The sequence below is a fragment of the Equus przewalskii genome, chromosome 2 (genome assembly GCF_037783145.1).
Source record: "Equus przewalskii isolate Varuska chromosome 2, EquPr2, whole genome shotgun sequence".
Taxonomy (NCBI): domain Eukaryota; kingdom Metazoa; phylum Chordata; class Mammalia; order Perissodactyla; family Equidae; genus Equus; species Equus przewalskii.
The window spans coordinates 36,733,933-36,756,494 of NC_091832.1; the positions used below are offsets into that span (position 1 = coordinate 36,733,933).

A 22,562-nucleotide genomic window follows, 5' to 3' on the forward strand; every position below is an offset into this window, starting at 1 on the left:
CATACACTGCACATGGGAGTGTAAATTGGAGTAATCACTTTGGAAGACAATTTGACGTTACTTAGTAAAGATGTACATGCCTATACCCTGCACCCAACAATTTCACTCCAAAATATGTACTCTAGAGCATGGTTTTCCAATCTGTGGCTTGCAGCCCAGTAGTAAGAATGAAGACAATTTAATGGCATCTGACCAACCTTTTTTTCTTTCTTTTTTTTGCTGAGGAAGATTTGCCCTGAGCTAACATCCATCGTCAATCTTCCTCTTTTTGCTTGAGGAAGGTTGTTGCTGAGCTAACATTTGTGCCAGTCTTCCTCTATTTTGTATGTGGGACACTGCCACAGTATGGCTTGATGAGCGGTGTGTAGGTCTGCACCCCAGATCTGAACCTGGGCTGCTGAAGCGGAGCACGCTGCACTTAACCACTAGGCCACTAGGCTGGCCCATCCAACAACTTTTAAAGTATTAAATACAGTAGAAAATATCAGTGTACCTCATTGTAAAGATATTATTTTGAGAAACTTCTTCCCAGTTGTGTATGTGTAGGTGGACTGGTTTGTGAGGTGAAATGTATTTTCTTATTGTGGTTGCTGTCAAGAAAGTTTGAAAGCTGTCACTCTAGAGAAACTGAAAAATGCTCGTTATTTCCTAAGAGCAAAATATCGGAGACAATTGATTCTTTTTAACAGTAGAATGGATACATTGTGATGTGTTCATACAATGAAATTTTACACTGCAGTGAACATGAGCTACAACTTCATCCAACAACTAAGCAATATGTTCCTTAGGAATATATTTTTATATGATATCTTTGTGTAGTAAAACTATAAAGAAAAATAAGAAAGTGATAACTAAAACAGCATAGCGGTTACTTCTGATCGAGTCAGAAGTGGATGGTAATGAAGGGAGCATGCAGAGGCCTTCTAAAGATCTTGGTGATGTTCTGTTTCCTAATTTGGACATGGGTACACAGTGGTTCATTTTATTATTTTTTAAATTGTGCATCTGTGTTCTATACAGTTTTTTAAAATTGTAAAATATAACAAAATTTACCATTTTAATCATTTTTAAGTGTATAGTTAAGTGGCATGGAGTACATTCACATTGTTGTGCAACCATCACCACTGTCCATCCTAGAACATTTTCATTTTCCCTGACTGAAATACCCTAACCATTAAACAGTAACTCCTTGTTGTCCCCTCCCTCTAGCCCCTGGCAGCCACCATTCTATTTTCTGACTGCTACCACCACCACTACCACTACTACTACTATGAATTGATCGCTCTAGGTACCACATGTAAGTGAAATCATACAGTGCTTCTCCTTTTCTGTCTGTTGTGTTATACTTTGCATAATGTCTTCAGGCTTCTTCCGTGTTGTAGCATGTGTCAGAGTTGCATTCCTGTTTAAGGCTGAATAACATTCCATTGTGTGTATGCACTACTTTTGTCTATCCATTTGTCCACTGATGGACATTTGGTTTGTTTCCCACCTTTTCCCTATTGTGAACAATGCTGCTATGAACACGCGTGTATAAATACTGTTTGAGTCCCTGCTTCCAATTCTTTTGGGTATACACCCAGAAGTGAAATTGCTGGATATGGTAATTCCGATTAATTTTTTGGGAAACTAGCAAACTGTTTTCCATAGTGGCTGCACCTCTATGCAGTTTCATATGTACAGTTTGTTTGGCTATTAAAAATTAATTAAAAAGGGGCTGGCCTGATGGCCACGTGGTTAAAGTTCCACATGGTGTGCTTCGGCACCCCAGGCTCACAGGTGCAGGTCCCAGGTGCAGACCTGCACCACTCATCAGCCGTGCTGTGGCAGTGTGCCACATACAAAACAGAGGAAGATTGGCACAGATCTTAGCTCAGGGTGACTCTTCCTCACCAAATTAATAAATAAATTAATTAATTTTAAAAAGGCAAAGGCTTCTTCTTTCCCTCCTCAGAGACAGTGCTCTTAAGTTTGATGTGTGTCCTTCTAGATTATTTTTCTATGCATATATATATATATATATATATAGACAGATATCTATGTGGATATATAATTTTGATTTGTTGTTGTTGTTGAACTAGCTGTGAGAGAGCTGTCTGGGTACTTCATTAAAAGTGAAAATGACTGGGGTCCAACCCCCCAGAGATTTCGGTTTGGTTGCTGTAATACTGGTGCTTAAATTCTGTAGTTTAGATATAACATAATTTATCTACCATTCTCCTATTAATGGCTATTTAGGTAGTCACAAGTTTTTGTCATCACAAAGAAGATGCAAGAAACCTCCGTTTTTGCATACATGGTGGGCATGTGTATGGATATTTGTATTGGACAGATAGCTGAATATCAACTTGATGAGTCAAAGGGTTTGCACATTTTAAATTGATAAATATTGCCGCATCCAATACAGTCTTGAACTTTTCCTTCTTCTATATGAACTTTTCCTCCTTCTGAAGAAGGAAATACTTATACAGGTATTTCTGTGCAATAGCAGAAATACCTGTATAAGATATTTAGATATATTTAGAAGAAATTTAAAATCAAAGTAGAAGTGGCCTTTAATTTTTTTTAATTGTGGGGAAAATATTCATTTAATGATACAGAACCGATTGTGCAAAAGTAAACTGCATTTGCTTGAAAAAAATTATTCTTTTCGTTGAAATAGATCTGCAGTGGACAAATGAACCAGAAGGGTGCTGGTTAGCCCTTTTTAAAACTGAAGCCCGGGAAGTGATTGTGTTAGCCATCCTTGACCCAGGGGAGACTTTTGTTTTCCTTATTATTTAGCAGACTTTCCTCTGGATCTTGGAGAGTTTTCTAACTTACATCATTTTGGAGTGAGGTTTGGACTTGTTCCTCTTTTTGTTTTTTGAAAGTAGCATAAAATAGCATCTTGCACGAGAACCTGGTGGTTCAAACTGCTTCTGGGGAAAGTTGTGAAGCTCCGTGGTTTCCCTGTAGTACCTCAGTAAGAGCAATAAATCTGACTGATGCACTCAATTGCAATTTAAAAGAGAAAAAGTGCTGAGTGAAATCTTGTTAAAAATATGGATTTTAAGGATTTATTGAGGGAAACACATGAGTAAAAAAACATTATGAGTTTACCAGCCAGCTGAAAAAAGGAGCAGTTAAGCTATTTCTAAAAGAAATCAGGTTGCATTCATCTTTCATACACTCTTTCCAGTAGCCGTATCTCTGTTTTTCTAGCATTAGGAAATGGTTTCCCAGCATCCTGGGAGCAACTAGTTTTAATTTGAATTAGCCTTGAAAAAGGATACACACTTCTTAAAAATAAAATTCAGACTATATGACTTGTTTTAATTGTGAGATTTTTTTTCTGCAAAGCAAATAAGTAGTAAAATGAAACAGCATGACATAGTTGTGGTTCCCAAAAATACTGGTTCATGTTCCTACTGTCTTGAGGGTGTGTGCTTGTGTGTATGTGTATGTGTGTAAGGCTTCCTATCTTGGAAGGGGAGGCCTTTATTCAGAGATTATGGTCTTCCGACTTGTTCAGGTTTTTAAATGTCCTTTTACTAAATCATGATGATAGTAGATGATAAGGGGTGTGCATGTGTCTGGGGTTTTGTTTTGTCCTTATTTGGGGAAATAAAGTTATTGACCCCTATGTCAGTCCTCTCCTATGTCGGTCCAAAAAGAATTGCTGATCTGTGAAATTCAGAAGTCTGGGAACCGTTGTGATAGAACCTTTCCCCGAAAGGCTGGGAGAATCCTGGCGTGTAGTGGTTTTTGCACACTCTTCCCTTGTTGTCAGAGTGAGGGTGCACAATGGCAGAAATAGCTGAACATCTTAAAAACCATAATGAATTGCTTCGAATACTGTATATTTTTTAGTTTAAGAATAAGAATTCCTACTTCTTCATGCCTCCTTTCTACTCTCCCTCCTGTAGTTTTGTCTTTAGCCATCTGAACTCTGATTTTATTTTTTTATTTTAATTTTTGATATGAAGTTTCTGTTTTTTTCATCAGAATATCTAGGAATAAACACTTAGGTTTTCTTGTTGACTCTAAAATGAATCCCGGGCTGGCCCGGTGGCATAGTGGTTAAATTCACTTGCTCCGCTTTGGCGGCCCGGGGTTCACACATTCAGATCCTGGGCACGGACCTACACTGCTCATCAAGCCGTGCTGTGGCAGTGTCCCACATGCAAGATAGAGGAAGATGGGCACGGATGTCAGCTCAGGGATAATCTTCCTCAAGCGAAAAGAGGAAGATTGGCAACAGATGTTAGCCTAGGGCCAATCTTCCTCACCCAAAGAAAAAAATAAAATAAAAAATAAAATAAAATGAATCCATAAAGCTATGTTTACTTATATATTCAGCAAACTTTTGGTGAGTGCTTACGTGGGTGCAGAAAACAATTATTTCTGTTGTGCTCCAAGGGGAAAGGAGGAAACAGACAGACAGCTAAGTGTAGTAATTGCTAGTGTGGAGGCAGGTATTTAGTACTCTGTGAGCACAGAAGGAGAGATAGATCTGCTTTGAGCATTTCTGCAGCCTGATGCAGTCAATTTTGAGTTAATACAGTTTACTATTGTTACAATATGGTTATTTGCCCCTTTTGCATTTTTCTTACTTTCTTAAATATTTTTGAGAGGGAAAAAAATTTCTAAGCCCAGAAAATGCACCTTTTTTTTTCCTGAGGAAGATTCACCGTGAGCTAACATCCACTGCCAGTCTTCTTCTGTGTTGTATGTGGGTCGTCGCCACAGCATGGCTGCTGATGAGTGGTGTAGGTCCACACCTGGGAACCAAACCCACAATCCCAGGCTGCCACAGCAGAGCGTGCAGAACTTCACCACTAGGCCATAGGGCCAGCCCCAAAATGCACCTTTTAATGCACCTTTTTTCCCCTCTAACTCCCCTCTGATTTGTACTCTATTTCAAATGAAAGTGCTTTATTTAAAATTACTATTATATTTTAAATTATTACAATCAGAATTATTCTGTATTTGTATATTATTACCAGCTTCTCTTAAAATCTGAAAATTCAAGCTCTTACACAGTATAACTTTGGGTATTAAAGTTCCATTGTACTTTTTCTACCAAATGAAATGTTTTGCTGAACCTAGAATGTATGGTTCTCCATAGGGAATTTTCAGAATCTAGAGTGTCTCCATTGATAATTGAAACCAGTACATTTTTCTTGACAGTTTGTACTTAATAATAACAATCCTTTGCCATGTATGAATATGGAGAATGGCCCTGAGAACTGGCCCATTTCTGCTAGTACTCTGTTTAACACACATAAAGCACTTTCATTTAATATCAACCATTGTAAAGAATGATAAGAAAGTTATACTGATGGGTCGTTTGGGGAAATACGTTATTTTTCTATTTCATTAAAGGGAATCTTAATTGGATAACACACACTTGAGTTAACCATTTAAAAAAACTCACTGCAGCTGATATCTGGTATTAAATTTGGCATGCTTTATAGAAACAACTCTCTGAATTTGCTCGTCAGAACAGCTCACAGTTTGCTAATAGCAACAGTAGTTATGCCAAATTCTTCTATTTCTAGACTTTTTTGTTAAAACATTGACAGTCAGGAACTAAAGAGTCCCCAGATTATGAGCGTCTGTTAATGTAGATAAAATATTAAGTATATGTGCATGTGGTGAAACACCCATCAAGTAAAATGCAGTTTTATCCTTTTGTCCTAAAGGTAATTCTGTAAGTGGCAAAGAGTATCAGTTCAAGAGACAACAATTTGAGAGTCTTTCATCTCTCCACCTTCTCCCATTCTGTTCTTTGAAATCCTACTTACTCTTCAAAGCTCACTTGCTTGCCTCTGTGTAACTCCCTTCTCATACTAGTTGGAAGCCATGTCTTCCTTTCCTGAACTGCTAAAAGCTTCTTGTTTTGTGCCACAGGTCTGTCCTGTGTTGGTATTCTTTATGTGTCTTTGACTCTTACTGGGTTAATCTCTGGGAGGAAATAGTGGCGTGGCGTAGCCTCTTTTTGTAACTCCCATGGGATCTAAGCACAGTATTTTCACATGTAGCAAATGTTCCGTTGATGTTTGTTAAATGCATGAGGTAAGGTAGAAATTTGTATTTTACCATTTTTCCACTTCCTGTAACTTTCATATGACTTAATACAGTGATAATAATAAGGTGGTGTATTAATAAGAAGGCTTATTATCGTCTTAGCTGGAATCATATTGTGGTCTTCTGTAAATCCTCATTCAACAGTGTTTTATATTTTCAAGGGTAGCATTTAGGGGCTGGCCCAGTGGCATAATGGTTAAGTTCCTGCTCCCCTCTTTGGCATCCCAGGGTTTGCTGGTTTGGGTCCTGGGCGTGGACCTATACACCACTCGTCAAGCCAGCTGTGGCAGTGTCCCACATACGAAATAGAGGAAGATTGGCATGGATGTTAGCTCAGGGCCAACTCTCCCACCACCACCAAAAGTAGCATTTAGTACTTTTTAGCTCACATTAGTGTAGCTGAGGTAACTTCATGAGTTCATGATGAGATCTGTGCAAGGTTGCTGCTTTGCTCCTGAAGCCTCAGAAGCCCTCCTGCTGAGGGATGACTGGGTACTTTCTGTTCAGTCCAGCCACACATTCTTTAGTTAAGTCTCAGCACTTTGTTTACACCAGTAAGGAGTTCCCTTAATTGCATTTTTTAAAACCTTTTGAAATTGTGAATAATAAGCCCAATTGCATTTTAAATCTACAGCTTCCTTTTAGGTAAGTGAAGTGTATTCTGATTTTTGTTAAGATGTGTTTATTCCAAGAGGATTGTCAGATGTCTAGCTGTATAGGTATCAGAGGCACAGTTAATCAAGTATAGTACTAGGATCTAGCGGTGATTTTTATGTGGATAAGAGAGTAGTTTCATTCCCATCTTGAATTTCTTTGAATGGGTTTTAACTCTTCACCAGTTAATCAGTTTCCTCCAGTGAGTTCAGAGTAGTTTGTTGATATCTGCTATCTTTCCAGAATCTTTATGAAGTAGGTGGGGAACTAGGATTACTTAGGGGTAGAGAGATTTTTCTGTTTTTACTCTGTATGACTTAGCCTAGGTCATACAGCATTACAGCTAGAAACGTAGCCACATCTCCCAGTCTTAAAATGTTGACCTTAATTTGTACTTCAGAAGGGTAAGGTGTTTTGATTTTAAACACTGGTTTGTATTTAGTTGGATGTAGTATAGTAGTTTTTTCAAAGGAAGAGATACTACTGGGCCAAATAAATGGTTTCTTCAGTACCATCCCTCTTGATCTAGCAAAGGGTCATTGGGTATGGCTCAAGAGTCTGGCAGCAGACTCTCAGGCCAGTGTACACCTTAAAAGGTCAAAATTCAAGGAACCAGAGATGTATATTCATTCTGACCAATAAAATATCTTGACAGCATCCAGTGACGCATAAGGGTAGGGTCTGCTACTTCCTGGATGTACTAATGATGTAATTTCTATTATAAAATAACATCAAGTCAGCTCAAGGTTGTGAGTAGAAATGTCAGTAAACCTTATGCTCATTTGAACGACTAGTGCTAGGAAGACAAGTTGCCTAGGCAAATGGTCTCGCCCTCAAGGAGCTCAGATTCCAGCAAGTTGACTTCAGTTTGTGGTTTCTCTCAAAGACTTGATCACTTTGGGGAAACTGAGAAGGGTGAAGATTTCTTTTAAAGACTTTCATGAAAATCACATTCATTGAGTTAATACACTTTCATGTGAAATGTTTTGTAGGGCTTCTTTTGGCATGAAAAAGCAAAAAACTGTTTCAAAATGCCTCTTTATCCTCTGAGAGTATGAGTGATGATTTTATTACCTAATCATGGAAGTGAAAATGAAGGGCTGTGCAAATTGATGCTGGGCATGTAATTACAGAGGAATTGCATCTGAGCCCATCCCCGTGCATTCTCGTTGGCATCTGTGCTCAGGGCCAAGTTAGCAAACATGCCCTCAGGGGCCTGAGGTTTGATGCTTTTATGGGCAGTGAAGTGGTTGAATAGTGAGAATTGCTTCAAACTGGGTATTACAAAAGTGTGAGTCCCTTTATTTAGGCTTGCTAATTGTACTTTGACAATTCGAAAGGGAGTAAGAAGTTGTTTTATTGAGCCAAACAGATTTCTTTTGCTTGGGAAAAGAAATAGTACCGTAAATAACCTTTTGCAGCCTTCATTGATTCAGTTTATTCTGAAGCAGACCCTAGGCTTAAAATCTGTCAAGATGTGTAAGAGAACAATTGTATTTGAGATGCTATATTCAAAAGATGCAGCCAAACTCAAAGAATCTGTTTCTTTTAACTCTTTTTTCCTTGGTGAATTTCAGAGCTGAATGGGGGTTAAAAATATGAGAAAGTCAGTAAATTAAGGGAGATAGCATAGCCAATAGGAGATGAGAAATAATAATTTGCAGGGAAAAGAGTAAGAGGGAACATGGGAAGTGATATTTTTTCTAGTAGAAAAAGGCATCTCTTTTTTTTTTTTGCCAGAAAACAGTTTTAATTTTGCTTTGTATTTTAGATGACTGCACTCTTCAGGGTAGGAGTTAGGGCTTGTGGGTCTTCATTTAACAAGTTAAGCATGTGGAAAAACAGCTCATCCAAAGTGAGGCTGAGGAAGCTAACTCTAGGATCCTTTATCTAATGCGGTTTATAGCAAACCTGTTCCAGCGTTTCTCTACTCTGGGGGAGTGGAGGTAATTGCTGCTGCCCTCCCTCTGCCACTGCTCCCCTCCTCCAGCTGGGAGAACTTAGGTTATGCCACTGCTTTCAATTAGCCACCAGTTGTTCATCATCGTCAGGATTCTGGCAGTCTCTTTGCTGGGACACATTGCAGTATTATGAACTAATTTGGTAGGTAAATATCTTGGAAGGAAATTTCATGAGTTTTGATTCCTGTTTTCCTTTTCTTTAACGTGATCATCCAGATCACGTATATGAATTACAGCAGTGGTAGAGACGAGGTGGGACGTTTCTGTTCTTTGCTCTCCCCACCCGCCTCACCTTTTGGAATGTTTCAGATCTTTCTCAAAGCCCCAAAGTACATTTCAGAATCACTCTTCTCTTCCTGTTGTTTCTTATTCTTCTCATCAGGGCTAGAGGAAATGCTGGAAATTCGTAAGGTGGATGGCATAGTGAATGGTCTGGGTAGGTATGTATGGTCATGGGGAATAGATGTATTAAAAAATAGTAAAATGAACTCAGGTGCCCCGTCAAGAAAGGACTTGCTGCCCATCTGTAAGGACTGTAGCTAAAGAAAGCTGTTAGTCCCTTTAGGATCTGCCTCAGCTTTGGAGCCAAGGTCGTGCTCTTCTCAGGGCAGCCCCCAGCCAATGGCTGGGCAGAGTAGAGGTATAAGAGCCTCGCCTTCTCTCCCAATACTAGTCCTAACTGGCCGTCCTTGCTCCTGAGCTCTCTGTTGGACAGGCTTTGTCAGGTGCTCATTGTGGTCTGATGGCTTCTCCTGTCCATTCTGCTTCCTCCTTTCTTTCTCACAAGAGTTCTTCCCATTAAAATTTTTTCATTCCTAATTCTATTTTAGCATTTGCTTCCTGGAGAATCTAACCTGCAACACACTATTTACATAAATTACCCTATTTCCTTCGTTTTACCATTTTTACCTCGGGCTTTGCATGAAACGTCAGGGGAGTGGTGTAAATGAGTTGCCTGCCTGTGTGTGTGTTTTAACATGTGCTCTTTCTAGAAAATTTAGGGAATACAGATAGCACAAAGAAGAAATTTAAAAATTACCCAGGGGCCGGCCCCGTGGCTGAGTGAAGTTCACGCGCTCTGCTACAGGCGGCCCAGTGTTTCATCGGTTCGAATCCTGGGTGCGGACATGGCACCACTCATCAAGCCACGCTGAGGCGGCATCCCACATGCCACAACCAGAAGGACCTACCTACAGCTAAAAATACACAACTATGTACCCTGGGGGCTTTGGGAGAAAAAAAGGAAAAATAAAATCTTTAGAAAAAAAAATTACCCGTAATGATTTTTTTTAATTAATTACCTCCACTAGAGGTAACTGTTGATAATGACTTTTTTGGTAAATAAGAAGAGTATTAAGCGTTAAGTATTCAGCTTGGTGAATTTTTCACAAAGTAAACACATCTGTGTAACCATTACCCAATCAGGAAAGGACTTTACCAGCACCCCAGGAGCCTCCTAGTGAGGTAACCACTATCCTCACTTGCAGCAGCATAAATTAATTTTCCTAGTTTTGAATTTGATATAAGCATGGTCATGTAGAATGTACTCTTCTGTCTTCTTTTGCTTGTTATTATGTTTGAGAGATTTATCTGTATGTCTGTGGTTCCTTGCTGTATAGTATTTCATCATGTGAATGCATCACAATTTATCTGTTCTCTTCTTGATGGGCATTTGTATTGTTTCCATTTGTTTACTCCCTGGATCTGTTAATGATCCAGGAAATTCGTTTTCTAGTATAAATATTGCCTTTTATTTGGTATTTTAGCTTGTTAAGCCTATTCTTGGAAAATTTATTATCTTCCTAAGTGAACAGTCTTGTGTAAAAGCTAGAAACACTGTTACTTCTTAACCCACATCTTCAGAGTATTCTTATTGTTCTTTGTAGGACCTACGGTTTTTCCTTCTAAGTTGGAGGTCTTGAATCATGCTACTGACCAAGGGAGGCTAGTTGTTATTCCCTTCGACATCGACTACTCAGTCAGATCCTTGAGTTAGAGGAATTGTTAGAGAATAAGTTTTCTGGTTTTATGGTAATCCCAGAACCTGGCTATCATTCTGGTTTTCAGTGGAAAGAAAAAAATACAATCAAAAGCTTTTAGGAATTTGTTAGATATTTGGGATGGGCTTGGTATTTGAGCTGCACCTATCAAATTAAGGTGGCTGAAAACTAGTGTGGGAAAGTGCTGAAGAACAGATTTCATATTGAGGGTCTAAAAGAAATGAACAGCGTGTATGCACATGCCTGCATTATTTCAGAGCTTCTGACAATGTATGCTGATGTTTGTTTCTTTCCCACTGTAGCTATCAAGTGGAATGTCATGGCCAGCTCCTCAGACAGTGAAGATGACAGTTTCATGGCTGTGGACCAAGAAGAAACTGTGTTGGAAGGGACAATGGAGCAAGATGAGGAGCCCCACCCAGTATTGGAGGTTGAGGAGACTAGACATAATAGGTCCATGTCTGAACTGCCAGAAGAGGTTTTGGAGTATATCCTGTCCTTTCTTTCACCGTACCAGGAACACAAAACTGCAGCCCTTGTCTGCAAACAGTGGTATCGACTTATCAAAGGTACTGTGCAAAGTGGAAAGATGGATCGATTGATTTAAAATTTGTTTGAGTGATTTATTTTTAAACTCCAATTTCATTTTCTGTTTTCTTCCTTAAATTTATTGTGCTTCTAAAATTTAGTGTTAGACAAGACCGTACATTTTTCTTTCTCTTTGTCCTGGTTAGTTTTATGAATAGCTTGAATGCTGTAGTACTTAACCCAATTTGCAGTTTTAAAAGGAGGAGTCATTTTTGAGCATATTAGAGTTGATCTGGTAAATTCTCTTGTTCTTGAATAGGCAAAGTAGAGATGAATATGGGATAACAGTAATAGCTAACATTAATATAGTTCATACCATTGTCAGGCACTATTGTAACTGCTTTACAATCTTCAGCAAACTATGAATAGATGAAGAAACTGAGTGAGGGACAGTTAAGTAACTTACCCAAGGTCACACAGGTAGTAAATGGAAAATCAAAGATTCACATTCAAGCAGTCTGGCTTTAGAGTCCATGTTCTTTATGAGGATACCATATTGTAAAGCAACTAATTGTGGCAAATGAGGGGGTTGAGAAAGCATTTGCTACTTGATTTTATCTCTAAGCATCACAGGCTTTGTATCTTTTACTTTTACATATCTTTTACTTTTTTACTTTCTTTTCTTTCTTTCTTTCCTTATTTTTTTTTTGGTGAGGAAGTCTGGCACTGAGCTAACATCTGTTGCCAATCCTCCTCTTTTTGCTTGAGGAAGATTGTTGCTGGGCTAACATTTGGGCCAATATTCCTCTATTTTGTATGTGGGACGCTGCCACAGCATGGCTTGATGAGTGATGTGTAGGTCCACGCCCAGGATCCAAACCCGCGGACCCCAGGCTGCCAAAGCACAGCATGCAAACTTAACCACTATGCCATTTTTCTGGCCCCTATCTTTTACTTTTTAAAATAAGTTTCTTCTTTGTTGCCATTCATTTTCTAATCAAGATTTCAACTTCTGCTAAATGTTGAGATTACTAGCTGTGCTGGGATTTTTTGTTGTTTTTTGTGTGTGTGAGGAAGATTGGCCCTGAGCTAACATCTGTTGCCAGTCCTCCTCTTTTTGCTTGAGGAAGATATTGCTGAGCTAATATCCATGCTGGTCTTCCTTTATTTTTTTTTTAATATGTGGTATGCCACCACAACATGGCTTGATGAGTGATGTGTAGGTCTGTGCCCGGGATCCAAACTCATGAACTGCAGGCCACTGAAGCAGAGCATGTGAATTTAACCACTATGCCACCTGGCCAGCCCCAGCTGTGCTGTATTTTTAATTAATAGATAGAAGTTATTTGGCTTCATTCCATTTTAGGTGGAAAGAGCCCATTTTTTGAATGGTTGAATAATCTTTGATCAAAGCAAGGGTTGTATCAATTTGTTCTTTCCTGGTGGGAATAAGGGAACCAGAGATAAGAGAGAAAAAACTTGAGTTCAGAATCAATCTTAAAATCTTTTCCTTGCATTGGGGTGGTTCTCAAGGGGAGTGGGTTCATTGTCAGTTCCCTAGAGTCCAGCCTGGAGAGCTGAGGACCATCTGTGTTGAAACTGTTCGCTGGGCCCTGTGCTCATCTGCTCACAACTGCTAATACTGGTGTGCACAGCCTGCTTCTGTTTGCAGAGGTAATGGTCTCTTCAGGAGAGATTGGCTCCCCACACTGTGGAAATAGATGGTTTAACCTCTAAAACAGAGGTGGAAGAATCACAGGTGAGGGACTGTGATCTAATCAAATATGTGAATTTATTCTTAGGTTTTATTTGCTGTTCTTATGATTTTGATCTTTTTCTTAAGAGAGAGGAACCCTAACCTAGTACTCACAGTCTTAGATCTTTTGGGGGAGGTAACTGCCAAGACAGCTTTTTTTTTTGCCCTCTCAATCATTATGTATCTGTCTTTTATTCATTATTGCCTTACCTCAGTTCAATATTTGCAAATCTGTATGGAGGTTCCTGAAAAAATTAAAAATAGAACTACCATACAGTCCAGCAGTTCCACTTTTGAGTATTTATCCAAAGAAAAGGAAAACACTAATTTGAAAAGATACCTGCGCCCCTATGTTCATTGCAGCATTATTTACAGTAGCCAAGGTATGGAAGCAACCTAAGTGTCCATCGATAGATGAATGGATAAGGAAGATGTAGTGTGTGTATATACACAATGGAATATTACTCAGCCATAAAAAATGAAATCTTGCTGTTTATGGCAATATGGATGGGCCCTAGAGGGTATTACGCTAAGTGAAATCAGTTAGAGAAAGATATACTGTATGATTTCACTTATATGTGGAATCTAAAAAGCAAACTAAACAAACAAAATAAAACAGAAACAAATTCATAGATACAAAGAACACATTGGGTGGTCACCAGAGGGGAGAGGGATGGAGGATGGATGAAGTAGGTGAAGGGATTAAATAGTACAAACTTCCACTTACAAAATAATTCACAAGATGTAATGTAAAGCATGCGGAATATAGGCAGTTATATTGTAGTAACTTTGTATGGTAACAAATGGTTACTAGACTTGTGGTGGTCATTTCATAATGTATGCAAATGTTGAATTGCTATGTTGTACACCTGAAACTAATATAATATTGAATGTCAACTATCCTTCAATAGAATTAATTAATTTTTTAAAAGATTTGCAAATCTGTTACTTTCTTCACCAGTGTATATAGTTGGCAGTGGTGTCGCACATTAAAAATGGCCATGTCTTTTTAATGTTCCCGTTCTTAACTGTGAGTTCAACCAAGAGATGATGATCATCATTGGAAAAAATGTATAAGTACTGTGATCCTGCTTAAGGATACACTAAGGTAGCATAAATTCAAGAATGATACATTCTTTGAAAATGTAACATAATTGGTTGTACTCTTCATTCAAAATGTTGCTCTTTGAAATGGTCATTTCTTGTGTTAGAAAAATAGATTGTTCCAGAAACATGAAGCTCTCTCTTTTTTTTTTTTTTTCCTGAGGAAGATATGCCCTGAGCTAAGATCTGTTGCCAGTCTTCCTCTGTTTTGTATGTGGGTCGCTGCCACAGCATGGTTGCTGACGAGTGTTGTAGGTCCGTGCCCGAGAACTAAACCTGGGCCACCGAAGTGGAGCTTGTTGAACTTAACCACTAGGCCAGGGGGCCAGCCTCTCACTGTTTTTTTATCAGAGTTTATTTTTTAGAGCAGTTTTAGGTTTATAGCCAATTGAACAGAAGGTTCAGAGATTTCATATATAACCCCTGCCCCCACATGTGCACAGCCTCCCCTACTATGAACATTCTCCACCAGAGTGGTACATTTATTACAGCTGACACATCGTTATCCCCCAAAGTCCATAGTTTACATTAGGCTTCACACTTAGTATACATTCTGTGGGTTTAGACAAATGTATAATGACATGGAACCCCATTATAGTAAAAGCTCTCTTTTTAAAACAGCTTTCTTTAGTTATAATTTCATCATTTCATAATCCATTGTCAGCTACTATCTCCTTATTTAAGATGGAGAATGCTTGATTGCTATGGTCTAACCATAGGTATTTACTAAACGCCTGTCATATTCCAGACGCTGATCTGCGTACTCTTTCTCACAAAGCTGAATTATCCCCCAGCTCCTTTGCCTTGGAGTGAATAATCCCAGGTATTTTGATGTGTTGCCTCATGGTTGTGACAGCAAGGGGAGCAGAGTTACAGTGTGAGCTAATTTGGTGACCTTGAGTGAGTCACTTAACCTTACCCAGCCTTGGTAAAGTGAGACGATTGGATCTTCCAGTTTGGAGATTCTGTGATTTTCTTTCTTTGAATGAAAAATCAAAGAAATTTGGAGTTCCTCAAAGAAGCTGTGTCTTATAAAAATGATAAGACAGTTAATAGACGCAGTTTTACTAATTTGATTTACAAGTGAAATGTTCCGGCTGAGGCATGTGTTATTTTTGTCTTTAGGTGTAGCCCACCAGTGTTACCATGGTTTCATAAAGGCTGTCCAGGAAGGAAACATTCAGTGGGAGAGTCGGACTTACCCTTATCCTGGAACCCCGATCACCCAGCGGTTCTCACACAGTAAGTGTTTACCGTGAAAGCGGATCACACCCTGCCTGCGGTCATGTTTCCAAAAACTACTTTGGAGGCATGGATATTATGTGATTTTTTAATGAAGAGAGTGTAAAATGAGGGTTTATATTAGTTTTACAGTCAGAATTAGGGAAGAGCATGAGCCTGAATACATTGTAGGCACTCTAATTTTATATTCTGCTTTTTCATTGAATTTTTCATTGGATTTTCATATCTCTGCTCCAAAGAGGTCAAGGTGTTATGCTGATTAGACTTTTAAACATCTGACATGTAAGAGGACAACAAGGGAAAGGTGTACATGAGGGTATTTCTAAGATCCTGCTTAGGGAGTAGCCAGAGTTTAGCACGAAGTCTTAACAATAAGTCTTTATTTGAACATACTATATGTTCAGCAAACACTGAATTTGACTGGGATCACACAAAAATTTTGAACCTAAAGGGTATTGATTATAAAATTCAAATTTAAATAGTAAAATTATAAATAAAACGTTCTGGCAAATAGACATAATTTAGGGTTTTTGAATTATTCTAGAACTAACTCTCCATGTTAATTGATTTTTGTAGACACCATTTTATTCTATTAGTGATTCATATCCCTCCATCAAAGTGAGGTTGAGATGTGGCATATCTTAGGCCGGTAAAGGCCATTAATAGTGCTGCATAAAGAAAGCTCACTGCGGGGAGGAGGGGCCTGTTAGAGAGTTCTCATAATTACTGCTTTCATTATATTATTTCCCTGTTCAAAAACCTTCAGTGCCTGTCTGTTGCCTACAAGATAAAAGCTAAACTTAGTTTATGTTCAAAGCCCTCTTTAATTTGACCTATGTCTAAATTTACCACTTGATCTCCCAACTTTTTCCAAGAGCTCTCTTTTTTCAAGCTGTCATTTTGCCGTATTTGTTTCTTTCTCCCTGGAGTATTCCCATCCACTTAGCTGAAGCCTGCCTCTCCTTGAAGACTCAGTTGAAGTTCTAGCTCCTTCACAAAATCTTTTCTCAACTCTAGCCCACAGAAGAAACGTTCCTGTTCTGAGCTTATGTTGTTGTCTGGAATATTAATTTGGCACTGAACTCACATTGTCTTTCATTGTTAGCTTATGCGTATGTGTCTTTTTTTCTTTTAACTATATTTTGAACTCTTGAGGGTAAGGAGAGTGTATTAGTTATCCATGTTGCATAAAAATTACCTGAAAACTTAGCAGCTTAAAACAACATCGAGTATCTCACAAAGTTCCTGAGGGTCAGGAATTTGGGAGTGGCTTAGCTGGAAAGTTCTGGCTCAGGGTCTCTCATGAGGTGGCAGTGAGTCAGTCAGTGAGGGCTGACAAGGTTTGACTGGGGCTTGGAGGGTCTGCTTCCAAGCTCACTCCAGGAACTGTTGACAGGAGGCTTTAGTTTCTTACTACATGGACCTCTCCATAGAGCTGCTCACAGCTTGGCAGCTGGCTGCCCACAGAACGAATAATCTGAGAAAGAGACGCACACCAAGATGGAAGCCATGGTGTCTTTTACAACCTAACCTCTGAAGTGAATGCCGTCTTTTCTGCTGTGTTCTCTTGGTCACACACGGATTGACCAAGGGTGTAAATGCCAGGAAGTGAGGATCATTGGAGGCCATCTCGGAGGCTGCCCCAGACCATAAGTTATACTCTCCTATCCAGAAGAGAGTTTAGTAAATAATTACAACTCTTTGTAATTACAAGTCTTGTCTTTTAATTGGATCAAAATAGATCAAAGGAACAGGCCAAACTATTGCTGTGTTTTCATTTCTCTCAAGGAGCTATTTTTACTTGTGCTGTTGTCAACTCTCTAGAGCGGTGGATCTCAAAGTGGGATTCCTGGACCTCTGGGGAGCAGGGCGTCTATGAGACCCTTTTGGGGGTCTGTGAAGTCAGAACAGGCTTTGTTTGTTTATTTTAGATGGTGAGTGGGTGACAGTGAAGAATATAGTGATCTCTGCAATAGTGGAGTGCCCCTGCCTTGATTCATGCACAGGCTGCAGCAGTTTTAGCCAGCATTGCTTTTGTGCTGTTAGTGCAAATGTCAACACACTGAAAAGGGCAGTTAATTACTTCTCCTTCTTATCGCCCTTCTCCTCATCCTCCTCATTATTGTTATTGTTGTAAAAATAGTTTTGAAAGGGTCACAGATGTTTTCAGGAGTCCACAGACCACACTTTGACAGTTGCTGCAATAAACTGTAAATGAATCCTTCCTGAGAATATTTAATGAAAGTACAGGAGGATCTGTGTTAGGCCCAGTATTTATTGTTGAGAGAGGGGTGACTCAATTACCTGTAGATAATTGGAATAAGAAATAGAGACACGGTTTCTAAAGGCTGAAGACTGGGTTTTTGTTTTGTTTTGTTTTTTAAATGTTTTATTGAGTTAATGATGGGTTACAGTCTTGTGAAATTTCACTTGTACATTGTTGTCTGTCAGTCGTGTTGTAGGTGCACCCCTTCACCCTTTGTGCCCACGCCCCCACGCCCCCTTTCCCCTGGTAGCCACTAATCTGTTCTCTTTGTCTACCTTTTTAAATTCCTCATATGAGTGGAGTCATACAGAGATTGTCTTTCTCTATCTGGCTTATTTCACTTAACATAATTCCCTCAAGTTCCATCCATGTTGTTGCAAATGGGATGATTTTGTTCTTTTTTTACAGCTGAATAGTATTCCATTGTGTATATATACCACATCTTTATCCAGTCATCTGTTGATGGGCACTTAGGTTGCTTCCACGTCTTGGCTATTGTAAATCATGCTGCAATGAACATTGGGGTGCATGGGATGTTTGGAACTGCTGACTTCAAGCTCTTTGGATAGATATGCAGTAGTGGGATGGCTGGGTCGTATGGTAGTTCTATTTTTAATTTTTTGAGGAATCTCCATACTGTTTTCCATAGTGGCTGCACCAGGTTGCATTCCCACCAGAAGTGTATGAGGGTTCCTTTTTCTCCACAACCTCTCCAACATTTGTTACTATTAGTTTTAGTTATTTTTGTCATTCTAATGAAGACTGGGTTTTTTTGATGGTTTTTTGAAACGAGTAGTTTTGGAGCCCTAAATGAGGAAAATTAAATGAATCTGGATAAAATAGAAACGAGAATAGGAAATATTCAGAGGTGAATAATTATCATAGCAATAGTTCAGTTTTGTGATGAGAGAGGAAAAAAAATATTTTTTGTTTAACTAGCGTTTGGAAAGAGTATTACCACAAAATAGAGGCAATTGTTTGAAGGGGGAGTGGAAAGGAATAGTACAGTGAATCAGCTCACAGAAGTTCAGAGGTTGGTGGGTTCTGATAGTTGTTTTTATTCAAAAGTTTTTTTCATATCTTCACTTGAAATCCAAGAAAAGTTGTCATGGATTGTTTTAAAAGGTGTTTCTGTGTCTCATTGTCTCTTTTGGTCTGTCCCACATTGTTTCCTTCTGTCTGTCTCTGAATGCTATCTAAGTGGCACACTGAAGCAGACAATTACAGGGAAGTGGGCAGTTTTCAAAATAGGTTGAAAGCAAAGAATTCCTTTAATTTCTTTCCTCTTCCTATGTATATTTCTCTCTTGGGCTCAATTTTGTTTCTTATTCCTGACTCATGTTAAGGTCTAAATTGACATTTTTAATTCTTTGCTCATATTGCCATAGAGATACACAGATGTTTCATATTTAGTCAGCTAAAAGTGGAATTCACTTCCCCCCAGATTTTCTCCTCTCCCTAATGGCATTATCATTCTCTCAGTTACATAAGCTTAAAATCTTGGATTCATCCTCAATTCCTATCCTTCCCTCAACAACAAAAGTCAAATCCTATTGATTCTATTCCATCTCTGCAATCTCTCTCATATCTTTCCTGTTTTTCCCCATTACTCACACTTAGGATCTAATCATTCAGTCTTTCCTGAATCTTTCCTAAATGGTCTTCTTGCTTGTCCTCTCTCTTCATCTGAACCTGGAATAGACACTGGTGGCAACCATCTCTAAAACTGGGGCCTTTGGAAATGGGTAAGGTCATTGTTAGATATCTTGACTGGAAAGCACTACAAGCATTTAGTAGGCAAGGACCAAGTATGCTCAATGTCCTGCAGTGAATGGGATGATTCTACACATAAAGAATTGTGATCTTCCAAAATGACGGGAGCCCCTGTCAGGGAACATCGCAAGTCTGAAACGTAAAACCAGCCATGTCGTTCTTCTGCCAAAAGGCTCAGCCTTTCTGCACTGCTTGTAGAAGTTACCAGTCCATCTGGCTTTCAAGGCCCTAGCTCGCCCTTCAGCCTGACTCACTGCCTCATCCTCACACAGCCAGGCTCCACCCACACGAGGCTTCTTGTTGTGTTTTAAACTTCTCCACTTCACAGCTTTGCTTGGATGCCCGGATTTCATTCTCTGCTTCCCTCCCATTTTTTTCCATCCCTAGAATTGTTCACCCCTTGTTAATTGATTGAAAATGTCCTGTCCTCCAAAACCCATCTCAGAGACAAAGCCAAAAGCTACCTTTTTCACAAACTCCTCTCAAATTCCCCACCATGGAGATTAAGCTCTTCTTCCTCTGCTTGCACTCCCCTGAGAGACTCTTCATACCTTCCTCTGACGGTTTATTGCCACCTGTCTTTTACCATAATTGTCTGTTTAAGAGAAGCTGCGTGCAGAAGAACAATTTTAGACTTGGGAAGCAAGTTCCTTGACTTCTGTAACCCAAATTTCCTCATCTGTAAAATGTGTGTGACAAATTCCGTTTATACCACAAGATTGCTAGGAAATTTAATTGAGGAAACGCTTTAAAAAACATGTTTTAAACTGAAAAATGATAAGATGATGGTGATGCCTCCTCCACAAGGTTGTTGTCGGCTTGAGGACAGGCAGGTTCCGTGTCCTAGACGTCTGTGCACCTTTCATAACACCTGGTCAGAGTTGATATCTATTAAATTCTGTGGAATTAAGTTTAACAAACATTGAGCAGTATGGGTTCTTGCCTATGTAAAAGTCTGGGACAAAAAAGGCAGGGGAAGTAAAATGAAGCCAGTAGCCCTAGTTTTTGGTGAGTTTGTGCATGACCAATTATGCAAGCCTTGATTAACATAGGATATCCTTTTCAGATTGTAGGATGTCCTTTTCAGATTGACGGAGGGGTCTGGTGAGTCCCCAGCATCATGCTTTGAAAAACATTTTAGTGTTCAGGCTCCAAATATGGTCAGGTCATCCCACATGCAAGCTAATCGTGCTTCTGCAGTAGCCAGCAGGCCTGGACTAGATAACCAACCTTGCTTGTTCCATAGTTATGTAATTACAGGCCTTATCAAATATGTCCTGGCTTGTGGATGTAAGACACATGACAGCATAGTCTCTTGAAGTATGGGATAAATGCCTCAGGACCTTTCCCTGGAGAACAGTGGGGAAACAAAAGAGTATTTAACATCTGAAAGTGCAAAAGAGTTCAGTGAACATTTATTGAGTGACTACAGGCACCACAGAAAATATGAAACAACTGGAAGACCTTACACTCAAGAGGATTATAATACCGTAGGGAAGTATTCAGAATGTTAAAGGGCCATTTGCTTGCTGTGTGCGTAATTGTGAATATTTGACTTGTCTTTTAATAGGGATTATTAGATATTAACCAGTATCTCTTGCACTAGTTGTTCATGGAGCAGTCAAGCACATTTGAGAAAATTTGAAAAAATCTAGTAGTTGTAATAAACCTTCTCCATGTTATTTCTTAGTAGAGTATTCATACTGTACTCTGAACTGTTACTTTTTTATAGTACATTCCAATGGTCTAAATATTCTGAAAGGGAAACCTCTTTGGGTGGAGAACTTTGGTAAAAGGGAAATGACTACTTGAGCACTGGTATTTGCTTAAATTCTTAATTTCTTCTAAAAGGCCTATTGAAGTTGTTGAGTCCCCCCATCCCCACCCATACCAGCGTGGAGGTATCTTAAATAAAAATAGACAAAGTTCAGTAAGATGCTTAAAATATTTGAGTGTGTTATTGATGGTTTTCTCATTGCGTTTTATCTGAGTTCTCAACATAGCTGCCTCAGTTGACTCCCTTCCTCTCCAAGTGTCGTTGATAATTGACTGCTGGACATTGAAAATACAGTATGTGAAACTGGTCATTTCAGTTTCCATTAGCTTTGCATAGTTTGGGCTGTACCTTCCTCTTCCAGAAACCTTTGTTTGCTCAAAGAGAAGCAGGAAAATGCCGACTGTCTTATTTTAGTATGGGATTAAAATACACGTGGTAAGGACCTCCTGGGGCCCAGCTGCTGGCTGGGTTTTCACTCCAAATAGAGAAGCAGCATGTTTGCTGCCTCTTTGAGAAAGAAAGGCACTGTGCTCTTTTGCTGCACAAAGGAAGCAGCTGGCGAGAGTTGATCTTCGAGGAATGGTGAGGCATGAATGAGCCTTTGACTCTTTTAGTTGGGAAATCATGGACTTGTCTTATTAAACATTGTTATAATGTACACAAATTAAGGTTTCAGAAGCCATAGGACGTTGCTAATTTCTGTTCTGGTGATATGGATTATCAAGAGGGAAAGAATATTCTTTTATGAGTTGGCATCAGTTGGTTCACTTCAAAATTGTCCCCTTTGTTGTAGTACCTAGTTCAAGAAAGGTATGAGAAGACCAGCATATCTGAAGCTCACCTCCTGTAGTGGAGGTTAAAATGTGACTTCAGTAATTTTCCTTTTTGTTTAACTAATGTTGTCTAACTCGATCCTTTGTTATTTGCAATTCTTAACCATTCTTATTGGGCTGTGGATTAAAAAACTGATTTACATATAGATTAGAAGTTATTTTCAAAGGCAAAGAAAGTGGAAGATGTAAGATCATTTAAATCTTCATATACCATTGTAGCATGTCTGAGTTCTGGGAATGTATTTAGTATTTTGCAGTTGTGAACCTATTGATGATTAGAGGATATTTCATTTCTTCACATCTCTAGTTTCTTTAATTTCTTTGTTAATTTGACAAGTCTGCAGCTCCATTACTGCAGTGTCACAGGTCAGATGATTTGGATTTACTCCTACTGACTGAGATTCCTGGGTCAAGTGATTAAACACACTGCTTTTATTACCTCTTAACTCATCTGATTTTCTAACTTGGCCTCCCTAGTGTAGATTCCTTAAAGGGCCAATCAGATGGGCTGAGTTAAGGGGGGGAAAAAGAGGTTTATTCCCAGAGTTAGTATATCTCACAGAGGTAATTATAGCAGTGGCATTTCCCTTTTCCTG

At 39.1% G+C, this 22,562-nt stretch overlaps 1 protein-coding gene across 2 annotated transcripts in view; it reads left to right on the forward strand.

The window, feature by feature from the left end:
* The window catches only part of FBXO42 (F-box protein 42), an 88,019-nt gene that overhangs the window by 29,044 nt on the left and 36,413 nt on the right, over positions 1–22,562 (forward strand). The window contains exons 2-4 of one of the 2 annotated variants that reach the window (XM_070602004.1): positions 1,210–1,297; positions 10,990–11,256; positions 15,201–15,317. In XM_070602004.1, coding sequence (XP_070458105.1) covers positions 11,007–11,256; positions 15,201–15,317 — 367 coding nt within the window. In that variant the 5' untranslated portion in view covers positions 1,210–1,297; positions 10,990–11,006. The remainder of the gene's footprint in view (positions 1–1,209; positions 1,298–10,989; positions 11,257–15,200; positions 15,318–22,562) is intronic. The other variant, XM_070602000.1, reaches the window with a different exon arrangement.